The 14,866-nt window shown below is 41.6% G+C and overlaps 1 protein-coding gene across 1 annotated transcript; it reads right to left on the reverse strand.

Moving 5' to 3' along the window:
• Positions 1 to 359: 359 nt before the first annotated feature.
• On the reverse strand, positions 360 to 13,885 carry CNDP2 (carnosine dipeptidase 2). Its single transcript, XM_026843336.1, has 11 exons — positions 13,694 to 13,885; positions 12,605 to 12,748; positions 10,010 to 10,172; positions 8,382 to 8,470; positions 7,293 to 7,493; positions 6,703 to 6,787; positions 5,008 to 5,168; positions 2,901 to 3,065; positions 2,226 to 2,367; positions 1,485 to 1,632; positions 360 to 1,042 (listed from the first exon to the last, which is right to left on the reverse strand). The coding sequence occupies exons 1-11, from the start codon at positions 13,751 to 13,753 to the stop codon at positions 973 to 975; spliced, it is 1,428 nt and encodes a 475-aa protein (XP_026699137.1). The 5' UTR covers positions 13,754 to 13,885; the 3' UTR covers positions 360 to 972.
• Between the last annotated feature and the right edge of the window lie 981 nt (positions 13,886 to 14,866).

Consider the following 14,866-nt stretch of genomic DNA (forward strand, 5'->3'; position numbering starts at 1 on the left):
GTCAGTGGGTGAAATGAATGATGCTCTTCTCTCCCCACTTAGGCCTACAAATTCCCCCCACTCCCTTGTAGTATCATCAGCTGTGCTACAGTGTGATGACTTGGCTTAGAGTCAAAATGAAACATTTTCTGAGATCATTTTCTCTCAGGAGAACAGGATTTAGCAACATCTGCTCCAAGTCAGCAATCTGTTTTGGAGCCAGAGCCTAAAGAATACAGATTTGGACTCCCAGAAAGTACAGTCTGTGTAGTCAGTGTTGCTCATCTGCCTTTACAGGCACAGAAACATTCCTCGCAAGTTACATGAAGTTGCTTTCCCTCCCAAGTCATTATTTCATCCTTAGAGACTAAGAGCCAAACTCTAGAGCATGATTATTTATTGTCCTTTTTAGGGAGTACAAAGGCAGCTTTACAAAAAGACAGCCAGTAGTCATTACCACAGTGAATTTTGTTACAACCCAGTTCACTGTAAATTGAAACCTGCAGGCAGGTATAAACTGTAAGAGACAAACTGCTTTTCCAAATTGCTTGGTTGGCAAGACAGATGCCTCACTACAACCTGAACACATTCCAGTACAGCCCCATGATCTGTCACTGACTACTTCAGGACATATCCAGGAATAAGATCCTTAACCTTAGTTGGCAGTTTTGCAACTGTGGCTGCTTAAACAGCTGTGAAGAAAGCATTCCTCCTGCTTTACAGGAAAAGTAGATGAATACAACAAACCAGCTCTGATGTGACACAGAAGGGACAAAGATGCAATTCAGGACTGCTGGTCAGATAAAGAATAGTCTGTCATTTAAAGAAACATTTTTGGTACACTGTTTTTTGTCAAGTGGAACTGTACACTTCCATCTCACCACCAAAGCAATGGAGTGTTGGTGGAAAAGAGGAGTGATGTGGACTTGGTAATTGATGACATTTTGTAAGAAAATTCAGACTTCTGATCCATAAGCCAGAAGGTAAGGTGTCTTAGTCCTTCAGTTGAGAGACTTCATAAAGGTATGCACCAAGCATCTTCACCCCCTGGATGTAGTTGTACCTGGAAAGACAGCTTCTGTTAGCATTGTCTTCCTTTGAGATGTAGTGCTACTATTTGGGCATTCTGCAGAATCAGCCCTATGCAGGCAAGAGATGTTACAGGCACTGCTGTTGCAGGCAACAGGTACTACTCCCAACCTCCCTGGAATCTCCCCTGGCACAAGAAATGTCACCTTTAGTGTAGGGGAGAATAGCCAAGCTTGGAGATCAAAGTATAAAAATTACTCCTTGGTTTCAAGTGTATGAAGCTAGAAGTAGTAATTGGATCAAGATTCAGCTACAGACCAGTTACCCAAAGCACCATTTATTCTGCTAGGAAGAAATGGTACTTTGACTTCTAGAAATTTAAAGAGCAGAAGCCCAATTCTTCTTGGTCCTCTTGATAATATGTGCCAAGACCCACAGTACAACTCAGCCTGGCATAGGGATAAATATTCTCTTACCTATTTAGCTTCTCATTTTGGGAGTGGGCACCATCATCTGCAGCTCCAACAGGAAGCAGCATGACATTCTTGCCTGTTGCTTCCTGAAAAGTAAGGGTAACAGGAATGCTTCCTCCCTCCCTTGTCAGGTCTGGTTCCACTCCAAAAACTAGAACAAAGTGACACTAGTCAGTTTGGAATTGTGTCTGCGTTTCCATCACATATCCTTACGGCTGCTTAAGCAATTAAGTACCAACCACTACTGTACCATGTGCTGACCAAGTCTTGCTGTTTTAATCAACCAGAATGCAGAGGTTGCAGAATTGCAGCATTTGCCCCCAGATGTAGTGCTGGAGCACTGCCATTTTCAGAGTTCAGTTACACAAATAACACTTCATCGGAAAGCCTGTTTGTACTCCAACACGTAAGTCAGATTTGCTCTAGCATAACTGAAAGAATGATGCAAGGATGACTAAACTTTGAGGACTTTGGCTGAGCAAGTGATCTGAACTACCAACAGTCTCAGCCTTATGCAAAAGCAACATGGTACCAGTGGGCTTGTTCCAGTATAATAGAAATGAACTTGATACTAAGTTTTTCCTTCCTGTACCTTTAAGGATTGCACATGACATGCTTCCTTACTCAATGAGTCAAACTTATATAAGTGAGGAACACTAAGTATTCTGCAAACATGAACTCCTCAGTATTTCCTGAGGTGCAGGAACATAAGTCCTCCCAATGCCAAGTAGAAAACACACTGACCTGTCTTCATGGCCCTCCTACCAGCCATGTAGTGGGGATGGTTGAAGTCTGACACCCAGGGTTTTCCACCATGGCCTAAGTATACCCTGAATTTGTTGGGGCTCTGCAGCTCTGCAAACTTTTTGCTCACATAGTCTTCAACCTATAAGAAAGATTGAACAGTCTTATGTACTGTTCACATTTGTATAAACACTGGTAAAGACTGTATACTAAATACATCTTTGGGACTTAGAGGTGACTACTACTGTGCAGCAGTACTTTTTCTATTACTATTAACTCTCATTATTCCTAAGTACCTCTGCTCTGAAATCAGAATATCTCCTTGAGGAAAGTTAACAGTATACTGTAAAACAGTTAGACAAACACATCAAACTTATGCTTTTGAGTATGCACTTCTGTCATTTCAAGTGTCCTGCAATTAAATTAGCATTTAATTAACATCCTGAGCCCTTTGAGTTAGATAAAAGAAATTGAATAGCCAGGCCACAACAGACCAGTGTGGGGCCATACAGCAATTCCCTCAAATATCTGAGTTGATGTGTAGGACAGGGAATATAGTAGCAAAGTAAATAACTGGACCTGTTTTAGAAACCAGAAACACTTTTCCCCCAGGCATGACGAACAGTAGTTTAGAGACACTAGTCGTTTTGAGACCCTCAATCCATCTCAACATACATGCTTTGTGACTTCTTCAGGAGTCATGTTTGGCACAAGCCGGATTGAGAACTTGCCAATCACTTTCCTAGGAATCACAGTCTTGGCTCCAGAGGCTGAGAATGCTCCTTCAATTCCATGGAGAGACAAGGAAGGGTATCTCCACCTATGCATAAGGATATCTCTCTGCAGCAAAGGGAAAGATGCAAGGTTACATGAAGTTGGAAATCATTCCCCAAAGTAATAATTTCTTCAATCTAATAAGACTTTGAAACAAACAGTGCTTTCTCCCCTGGACAAATGCAGCTCATTCAAGACCACTCAGCTATAAATAGAAGCTGTTATTCTTATTAAACACATATTTTGATACAACAGCTGGATTAAGAGATTCCTTAAGATGCCTTAAGTGTTTCAGTAGCTCTAGTTTGGCTTTCTCCTAGTTCTGTGAACATAGAAGACAACCAGTCTGCTGAGAAGGATACAAATACCATTTATAAGGAGCTCAAGCAGAGTGTGCAGGAAGTGCATTGGAAACTCTGGTCCCCACTGCCTCAAAGCAGGCAGATGCCTTCATCAAAGTCACATGCTTATGAAGATCACAAGTTTTCTAAAAGCCTCACCACTGTGCAGATTGAGGCATACAGTGTGCTCCTGCTATTTATATCAGTTGTATTAAACTGACTGAACTCCAAGTTGATTAGTGAACACTACTGCCTTTTTTCAGATACACTTCTGTATTTCCTCCTCTTCTGCCTTGGACACAGCTGTTCGGTACACTGGATACTGTAAATTGAAGACATTTGTGTCCTCTGTAGAGCTACAGTATCTCAAACCTGAACTTCACTGAAGAGAAACAGGGGACTTCAAAGTGTTGTGGTCTTTATGTTAGCAGTTTGTTTTGTTCCAGGTACAACCTGCTTCTAATCTTCTAAAAGCAAATTTGACTGTCACAGTTCAAGTCTCTCAAACACACTGTTTCTCACTTGGAGATTACAGCCTTCTCTATCTCTCTCCTTAGACTCAAGGCCCTTCTTGCATGCATGCAGCTTAGTAAAAACTCCCTTGCTAAATTAAGCTAGGATTTCAGTTTAGCTAAGACTGAACAGCTTTAGTTCAGTATCATACATAGAGGATCTTGCCAGCTCCTCCTTATACACAAGCTGTATTTCATCCATTACTTTATAGGACAAGACTACACAAGGAAGTCTGTGTGCTCCCAGATGATATAAGTCTGAGCATATAAAGACAAGGTTAAGGATCTAAAATTACTTATACCTGAGTTGTCTGAAGCCTCCTCCTGAAAGTACTAGGACAGAATACAGACCTGCACATGTAAACTTGTCTTTTACAACACTTGTTTCTGCTTTTATAGTAAAAGATGTATTTACATCTCAAGTTTAATGCTTTGAAATTAGTCTGTAATACCTATACCTTGCAAGATTAAATGCTGTTAAAAGCATTCATTTGGAGAGCTCCCAGGATGAAGAATTGAGAAGTTCAGACATGACTTTACTGAACTTGAGCCTCTTCAAAGATTTGGGCAGCTGCCTAGTTCATGGCTACAAAATAGTCCTTGCTTGCCAGGTCTAGGAAGATGTTCAGTATGTCAACTTTAAGTTCATCACAGCTAGATCTCAAGCTGTTTTCACACCAAATGAGAAATCATCTCTATGAGCAACTACTTTATTTCTGATAACCCTCTGAACCTTCTGCATATATAGGAAATCAGATGCTTTGTGTCAATGTGGTATTTGACCTCTGGAAAAGTGCTAGCAGTTCTTATCTAGCATTAAGAAAACAGCACTAGATAAAGTTCTGTCCCAGTTTGAAATGCTACTTAGACTAAGGAACAAATTTAAAGTTGTCTAGACTTCTTGCATTAATCATCCCTAGATGATTTCCAAGCACCTAACACTTTGCAGAGAAACTGTTAGTGTTAAGTATGCAGTCAACTGTACAGTAGGTGAAATTATCTTCAAGGCGATTTCACCATTTTGAAGACAGATGAATTCTCTGCCTACTAAATTACTTGATAAATACACAAGTATCCACAGAAGCTTGTTTCTGTCTTCTACTAATATAAATAGCTTGAACTGACACAGGTAACCAGTGCAGAGGAGTACAGTACCTTTGTATCATGCAATAGTTTTCTTGCTCCTACATCTGTTGCATATTCTTCCAGGTCAAAATCAATCTTCTCATATAGTGCCAGCTCCTCATCAGTAACAGCTGCCACTGCTTCATTAATGCCTGGGATGAGGATTTTTCCTTTCTTGTCTACAAGAGAACCTGTAAACAAGAAACACCTAATATTAGGATTCAACCAGAACAAGGTGTCATTGCTGCAAACACTTTCCATGGGAAACACAATTCTTGGCCTTTTAAAAACTAAGTGTAATGAAATGAAAGTCTGACATCTTACCTCCCAAGAGCCATCACCACTAAGCACGGGAGACAGAATTTGCAGCTATCCAACATGTGCACTTCCTCATAACTATATATAATTCTTGTCCTGGGTTTCAGTGAGTGGCAAGGATTTTGGTAGCAGAGGAGGGGGCTACAGCTGTGGCCCCTGTGAGAAGCTTCTTGAAGCTCTCCTGGCTCCAAGTCAGACCCACTTCTGCACCAAGGCCAAGCCAGTTCGCTACACCTCTGTGATAACATATTTAAGGGGAACCTGGGAGGATTTGGAGTTGAGGAGCAGTTGTAACATCTATGCAAACACCAAGGACAGTAGAGGAAAGGAGTAGGAAGTGGAGGGAGATGCACAAGTGCAGAGCCCCCATGTATCCTATGGTGAGACACCAGGGGCTGTCCCCCCACCCCCCACCCATGGAGGCCTGCAGTAGAGCAGATGCTGACCTGCAGCCTGTGGAGGGCCCCAGCCCAGAGCAGCTGACTGTGCCAGAGGGTGGCCAGGACCCTGTGGGGAGAAGCCCCTGCTGTTGTAGTTCAGTACTGGGAGGACTGCACACATAGGACTGACAGACACCAGAGCAGCTTGGGAAATGCTGCAACCCATAGGAGTGACTCATGTCAGAATGTGTGGAGGACTGTCTCCCATGAGAGGGGAACCATGAGGGAGCAGGGGAAGAATGCAACAAGTTCCCCCCACCCTAAGGAAGAAGTGGCAGGACTGACTGCACCCCCCATTCCCTGCCTGCTGTGCCTCTTAGAGAGATATCAGGAGCAAAGCTAAGCTTAGGAAGAAGGGAGGGGTGGGGGGGAAGGTGTTTAAATGTGGTAATGCTTCTTCTCACTGTCCTACTCTAAGTGGTGTTGTTAGTGTTCTGAAACTTATGTTCTTTTTTCTTCCCCTAAATAGTTTGCTTTTGCCCATGACCATAACAGGTAAGTCATCCCTTCCTGTCCTTATCTCAATTTCAGAGCCTTTTTGCTTTAATTTTCTCCTTCCCAGCACTGGGGGCAGAGGGTAGTGAGAAGTCACATGGTGCTCAGTTGCCCATGGAGGTCAAACCACAATTCTACTGCTACACATTTGGCTGGCTGTTTGATGGCAAGATTCCCAAGGAGATCACTATGGTATCCATAAAAGAGTTTGCAGAAGAGAGCAGGTTTAATTAACATACAAGTGTGCAGCAAGATTTTAAGGGAAGTTAAAGGAGATAGACAACTTCTTGGGAAGACCATATTTCTGTATGTAAGGCATGAGCCTTGCATACCTGGCAAGCACCATTTCACTGGTCAATGTTTTGCTAGTGTAAGGCAGCCCTCAGGAACTCGCCTCACTGCAAACTCACTCACACTTTAATGGCTCTTACTCCCATTTCAGATGCATTCAGTGAAACCTGAATTTTCTTACCCATTAGAGTAATGAGATCTGTCATAGCCTCATGTACCGAACCACCATAAACTCCAGAGTGAAGGTCTTTATCACTACATTCCACCTGGTTTGAAGTGAATTAAAATTCAGGTTAATTTTAGCATGAAGATACTGTCTAATGCACAGAACAAACTTTTACCTGCTGCATGTATTTTGAGAACGCATCAGTTTCAGAAACCACACCACTCAGTTGTAGTACATTAAAGCAGATATGCTTCTTAGTGCTGTGGAGTACAAGCCCTCAGTACTGACTGTCCCAACCTTGGGGACTTCAGTGGTGACATCTCTTCCTGCACTCAAGTATCATATCTATGAACGTATCTATGCCATGCAATAATCCTCCAGTGAAGATGCTGACTTATCTTGCTTCATACATCTGAAAGCTATCCTTCTCAGCCAAGTATCATAGAGGAGGGTATAAGGAAGATTTTAGACAATTAGTAGAAATTCTACTTTGTCAGTTTCACCTTTACTGAAGAAAAGCTATTGGCATGAAAAAGTTACTTACCACTCTTCTCCAGCAGAAAACTCAGTTTAATACTGTTTTTGCAGTGTACTTCAGCACTTACCTCTATGAAGTAGTAGCAGATACCCCTCAAGCCATAGGTGATACAAGGTTTCTTCTTGCCTAGCCAGTAGTTGTCAGAAATGCAAACATAATCCACATCTTTGAAGAAAGTATCTCGCTGAGCAAAAATTAGTTCATCGAGGCCTTCAGATCCTGATTCTTCCATACCCTCTAGGCAGAACTTAATATTAACTGGAAGGTCCTTTGAAAATGAAAACCAAGAACAGATCAATTATGGGAAAACACTGGACTCCAACAATCAGTAATTTTCATGTGTCATCTACAAAGCAGAAAAATGGATGTGGGTGAATTAGTTCCATGACAGTGGAATTTGTTAATTATACACAGAATATTACAAAGTTGATGCCACTCACACCACCTTTAATTTGATGGAATTCAAACTCTTCAAAAAAAGATCTAAAATCCAGAACAACTTGTTCCCAATCCTCTTAACTGTGGGAACACAGCAGAAATCTGTTGCCAAAGGTAGATCAGAAGGCTTAGGAAAACCAACATACCCACAGAAATTACATGCCACAGTAGAGTCAAAGCTATCCTGTCTACCATATTCTGTGCCCAGACAGCACCTGAGAACTGGTAATTCTTCTCACAAGTAATAGCAACTTGTCTCACAAGATACAGCTGACACTGAACTATCTCCAGTTGCATTTTTTCTTGAACAGAAACAGCAAAGCTCCCAGTTAAGTGTTACTAAATTAACCTCTTCCTAGAGCTCAATGGCAGCTAGTATTAAGCTTTGCTAAAGGCCAAGCTAATCTGACATCTTTATATGAAACTGATCACATCTGATTATCCCTCCTGCTCCAGATGCTTGCATATGTGTTTTCCTACCTACCCATTTCATTAAAGCAAAAATGTTTCAAGTGCAAGCCAAGCATCTGCAAGACTAACTTGTCAGCAAGTCAAGTCAGCCCTACTGGGACATGAGGGAATTTACAGCACTATTGCATCACTTCTCCAGTCAGCTGAATAAGCAGGCTTGCCTCACAAGGGTTTGAAGCTCGGATAACATTTATTGCTAGACTCAGATGGAGTATGAAAAGAAGCAGGATACATTTTGGGCACATACTTGGTTGGTTTGTTGATAAGCCTCCAAGGCATTCAGCCAGGCAAGCACTGGACCTTTGTCATCTGTTGATCCTCGCCCATACAGCTTTCCTGTAGAAACAAGATACAAATTAACCGGTGTGGAGAAAAATTAGCATAACACTTCAGTCATCTCTTGCCTGCAGAAAACATCTTTTTGGATAAGATATCTAGCTCTGCTTCTATTAACTTTCTGATTCTTCTAAAGTAGCAGTTCTACATGTCACTTCATACACCCACACAAGTGGGACAGGTACAGGACAAACATTTCTCACACTTTGAACCACCCTACCTCTTTCCCCAGCTGTTCCCTGGTTGGGAGTGGAGCATAAGGCTGGAAAGGATGTAACCGCCTTGGACTATGGCATTCCCATATTCTTCACAGTAATATCATTTTCTACAAACATACCAGTAAGGATATAGAAACAAGCTACCTCCTTTTAACAGAAGCCTATCTAGTATTAGCTTCAATAATTGTTTGTTTGAAGAGTAAGAATTTAGCAGCTAGTGACCAATCACTTCTTTGGATTCTCCAGATAAAAGTGAACCTCCCCAGAAAGGGCTTTAGTCAAAGACAAGTTTTATAGGCTACAGGGAAGTCCCAGGAAGTGTAGCACATAGGATCACAGCAGAGGCAGATAGTAACTGCAACTCAGAGCTCTGGTTACAACCCTGAAGCAGTAGGTGTAACCAGTGACAGAACAGGCCAGACAGCTTGCAAGGTAAGGAGCCGTTGGTAAATGTGCCTCTTACACGACCAGGCTGCAGAGATAAACCCCAGCCTGAGGCAAGTCTAGCTCTTGCTGTCAGATGAGATAAACCAACCTAATAACTTGGACTGTCCTGCTTATGACCAGGTGCTCAAGCAGAAGTACTAGTTATCAAAGATACTTCTTTTCTTGGCAATGCTTAACGCTTATGCAACAAGAATGGTTAATATCCTTCTATTCATATGACCTTTGACACTCAACACTGAGCAAGGGAAACAAGGAAGAGGCTGACAGTAACAGTTTAAAATAGAAAAAAGTTTTAGTCTCTTCCTGGCTACCGGCAATGTGTTGTTTCAACAGGAGTTACTGCATGATTTCTTCCTCCCAGTTTGAGAGGGACACTTGTCTGGGCACTAGCTCCAGCTTAATTGTAGCACTGTACACAAACACAAGGCAAGCCAGGGAGGCTGCTGTACAACTGCCATCTCCAGGAATAAAGCAGCTGTGTTAAGTGTTTGTCTCCTGTAGTGGTTCCAAATCCCTGCAGTCTGACATGACCTTACAGACTGCAAGTTGTGAACAGCACAAGAAACTAGTTCTAGAAAGTTTTCTGGCAATAAATTGTTACCACGGAAGGCAGCAGTTAGGACTTTGCTGGAGCTACAAGGAAGATAACATCAAGTGTTATCAGAAAAGGAAAGAAGCTCTGGGAGAAGCTGAGATTTTGCAGCTTTACTTGTTTACTATTTCTCTCCTGCATATTTTACCTCAACATTATTAAACACCCATATCTGTTCTTACTCTCCTTCACCCTTTTAATCAAGGGTACAACTTTAGTACAGTTGAGAAGTACCATACTCGTTAAGGAAGTGCTCATCAGTTTGAAGTCCACCACTCTTACCTTCTCTTTCTACCAGTGTGAAAGGCTCACTATCCCAGCCGTCCTCTAGTGCTGCTGGCTGAACGTCCAGATGACCATATACACACACTGTCTTTTTGCATGGATCTGAGCCAAGCGTCCCCAGAACAATTGGTGGTAGAGGGATCTCTGATCCATCAGGTAGCTAGAAAGGGGAGGCAAGAAGTTTTATTCAGATATGGAATGTCAGAGCTGCACTTTGTCAGATGAATGAATGAATTACTTTTAACATTACAACAGCTATGAGATTAGGGGCACAGACAGCTAAGCAAAACTACATTACTTAAACTGATTGCCAAAAGCAATGTGCCAATGAAGGCATGACAGGACCATGCCAGGAAGTTTCCTGAGAAGTTCCAGTAATAGTCAAAGTGTTCCAAGCCACTCAGAACTGTTAGCTTTAAACTAACAATCCTACATTGGATTTTAGCAGAGCAAGCTGTCTGCATGCCAAACTGCCATATCTAATGCTGACCTAAGCATAAGTGATAAACTCCATTCAATACTGCCTTCTGCATTGCTTGTCACTGCACTTTCATCCTGTCCACAGTATACCTCTAGACAAAAATTTCCTGACAGTCATACCACTGAGTACAACATGTGCCTACACCCAGATAAGATCAGCATAACCACTGTATTTCTCTATACCAGCCTATGCTGTTAAGCAGAGGGCAGGGTAGTGCTGATGAACTTAGTTCAGAGCTGAAGTTGGCTTAGTCCTTTGGAATAACCCAGAAGCAATTATCACATGCTATTCTCAAGTCAGCATGCATTCCCCTTCCAGCAAACACATACTCCTATACACTGTTTAGCAGATCAAGATCAGCTTAGACTTCTTGCTCACGTGGGCACCAAGCTCCAATTTTTTTATCAACAGGTTACACAGACCTGCAGCTGGCCAAGGACTAAGTGATTAAAGCATTACTGCAAGAAATTACACTTACAGTAATCAGTACACAGTATGAACTGCTGTACAGCAGTAAACTAAATTAGATCAGACAAGTTCACCAGTTTATGTCCTCCACTGATATAGATGCAAAGTACATAATACACTGACTAGTTTTGTCTATACTTAGCATGAAACTAAAGTTCACATTAATCCAGATGCAATAGTTTTCTAAATAGGAATGTTACTTTTAATAAACACTGTAAAACCAGCTCTTGCCCCCACAAAGTTACTGATGAAAGCAACAAGTTCACCCGAATTAACTGAAACCCTTTGATGGGATTTTAGGCTGTAGGTGGTAGCAGAGCTAGAATTATCCTACAAATTCCCTTCCAGGAGGGCACATGAAGTCAGCTGCTTCCCTGCTGGGACCTGTAGTACTACAAATCAATTCCAGTCACCAAAAGCAAGAACTGCACAGAGGGTCCTGATACACATAGATTTCACCCAGCAGTCATTAGTACCAATTACAATGACAATCTTCTAAAGCTAGCAAACACTCCAGTACAACAGGATTTTGAATGCCACTATCCAAATGCTGGTCTAAATTTTGGAATGGGTCTTATTCTGGAAGTAGTGACTAGGTTCTTCAAAGGAGGAGCACATCAAGTGGATGGTTCCCTAGGATGAGTTTATCATTGTAAGCACATACAATTCTCAGGTGAAAAGCAGTCCAGATAGCTAAAAATAAGGAAGGAACTCATCCTATTAAAGATCCTTCTGTATCTGGTAAGGGAGAAGTGCAATCCTGTGACAAATGTAACACTTCTGGAAGAGCCAAAAAAGTCTTTTGGAAGACTTACTGAAACTTCAGCCAGTATGTTTAAAGTCTAAGGTCCAACACCAGCCTTCTGTTAAAAGAGTAACATTTTTGTTTGCAGGTGCTCTCTGTTCATGTTCAGTTAGAAAAGTATTTAAAATGCATTTAATACACAGTTCCAAATGTAATACAACATGCTTAACTGATCTGGATCCCCAGATTTACTATAAACAAAGGTTTTAACAGGAAGCTCAGACTGTGGCAGGAAAGATTATCCTACACTCCAACAGGCTACTGCCTTTCTAGGACACCACTTAGACCCTTGTGTGGTGATCCTGACCAGAAGACCAGACATCAAGGAATTAGTGATCCACATAGTTAGTCTGAGTATGCCCAAGCTTGTGCTGGACATAACTTTGGGCTACAAGGATAAACTCATGCAGTTGACTGTAGCTTGCAGGCACCTCCCACTTGGTACTGGCAATTACACTACCTGCATGTCCTTGGCTTTTTTTAGAAGTGTGACAAGAAGTTCTCATTTAAATACCCCCTTTGTTTGGCAGTGGAATCAAACAGCTTGAATGAAATCGGAGAACGTTTCCATGAATGGGATCTGAAAGTATGCTGCACACCAATTCAATGCCTGCTAGATGTTGCACACCTTGGGGTTGCCAGTATCTGAACGGACATCTATACCATCATCTTTCTTTGTAGTGGTAGCTCTAATAAACAGCATTTTAAAGTATACTTTATGGAACCTAAGTGCATTTCTTATTGGGATCATAAGCCAGCAGCTCCTAGATCTAATCACCTTGTCTTCTAAAGAGACTTTCTAAGCTGACAGCTGACTAAGCTGGAGATGCTCACATACCTTTTGTCTCCCAATATCCATAAGTTGGGTTGTGCCTCCCAGCCGCTCAATGTCCTTTGCAGCAACCTCCATCATGTGTCTGATTTCAGCCCTCTTCTCTGGCCATGCTGACACACTCTGGATTGCCACCCATTGAGCCAGCCGCTGCAGAAAGACAGAAAAGCTAAAGGTTTTACTACTTGAATTATGGCTTGAGACGCACTATACAAAACCATCACCTTGCAATTCAACTAATACTGTTTCAGTCTATCTTAAACTTGAGGCAGATTAGCTCTGTTCTCTCCTCAGAGGAATACTCTAACCATTAATGTATTACACTCAAAAGCTCTCTAAAACCTCATTTTCCTACAGCTGCTCCTGCAGTATAACACAAAGTCCACAGATTCTTAAGGTAAGCTTAAGAGTATGACAGCTTTTGCATATTGTGCCTTTCTGGTTGCCATTCTTTAAGTATCCAGAGACAGCTAATGTCTTTCAGGCTTCTCAGAAAGGGTGTCTTAGTTTTTTCCCCTGCATGAGAACACCAAGAACAACTGGTAGAAGTCAAGTTGAACTCTTGGCATAGTTCTTGCCTGAGTGTAGTGCTATACCACCGATTCCTTCACAGGTGAAGGGGATTGAAATACAAGGTGAAATTACATAGCAGGTTAATGAGCAAAATACAGAAGATAACCTCTCCCTGTGTACCCCAACATGAACAGTTTCATATGAGAAAGCTTTATTCCAGCCTTATATTTTTCCTTTCCTATCTCAAAAAAGGAGAGAATATACACCTAGTTTGGCATTCAGGAACCAGTGTCAAACTTCTTTCACCTCTAAGTCACTGCTTGCACTACCCAGTAATAGAGCATTTCCTAATATACCTACCACACAGATTTAGGTCTGAACAGAACTATGCCTAAACTTCAGAAACAAAGTTTTCCATCTTGACTCAAATCAGTCACACCTGCTGTCTGCTCCCTCTCTCCCCAGCTACTTGACATTACTCTATTATTGGGCATATTATATAGGTGTAACAAGCTTGAAGCTGACCACCTAACTTTTAACATTCAACAGCTGTCTGTGCTGCAGGACAAAAAGACAACTTACCTGAATGTAGAGGTCTTGGTGTTCATCAATGTATTTAAAAAGGGTTTCAAGGGCAGACATCTTCTGAACAGAACAGTATTGCTGAAGATTCTGTGAAAGAAGAATAATTTAGCCATCACAGGTTTAAGAAGCAACAGCCAGTAATCAAGTAGCTGCAGAAGACTTGCACCTTTCAGCAGCTAATGCCACACATCAAGCTGCACTAATATAAAACTTGAGGCTGCTCCCTCTCATGAAGTCACAGTTAAGTGGATAAACAAAAGCATATTTAATCACAATACCAGTTTCTGCCTCTCTCCCCTGAATAACTCTGGAAGTTAAACTGAGCAAGCTTGTCTATAGATGTACTTCAGCCATGTACTTCACTTCTCTGCAGAATTACAGGCAAAATGTTACTCAAGTAAAATGCAGCTTCAAAGAGTAGATTTAATTACAGGCGTTCAACTGTGTGCCATAGGCTTGAATGCTAGTAGCTAGGTCCAAGAAAGTACCACACTTTGTGCTCTACAAAGGAAGTTGAAATCATGCAACTTAAGAACCATGTTTTCTTCAGCTTAAGTCCCCAGTTGCCACTCAGCCTTCCCAAAGGTCAGTGAAACCACAGCAGGCCATGAGCAAGCAGTCAGTGACTAGTTCAGTGCTACCACTTCCTTGTTTTCAACTGAAATTCATGTGAAAAAATCCAAGACATTCCCCCCCCTCAGTTTTCTGTCCTCCTTACTAGTCCAAAGTCCATATTAAGAACTGTCCACTCAACCAACAAGCTTAAACTTAGTTCTCAAGTTATAACTTAATGAGCTTTATAAATACACATTTAAAATCCAAGTACCTGAACCATGAGAAAAACTCCAATGTCCATGTAACAGACTGAACAAACGTGTTTAGCAGCAGCAACTGCTGTGATTCAGTGTTTTGTTTAGTCAGCTTTATGCCTGATCCTTTAAACCCTTCTTCCACTTCTGCATGGAAGTCACAAGACAAGTATGATAGTTGTTAAAACATCTGACTTTCAGGATTTCTTGAGCAGCTGACTACACAGCCAAAATGAATACTTTAAAGCTGCAGGTTATCCCACACAACATACCACAACAAGAATATCCTACCACAATAAATCTACTGAAGTCTCACAACACATTCTCTTTCAAGCAGGGTTGTACTTACACAAATCATTAA

The sequence above is a fragment of the Athene cunicularia genome (genome assembly GCF_003259725.1).
Source record: "Athene cunicularia isolate RWA chromosome 2 unlocalized genomic scaffold, athCun1 chr2_part1, whole genome shotgun sequence".
NCBI classification, from domain to species: Eukaryota; Metazoa; Chordata; class Aves; order Strigiformes; family Strigidae; genus Athene; species Athene cunicularia.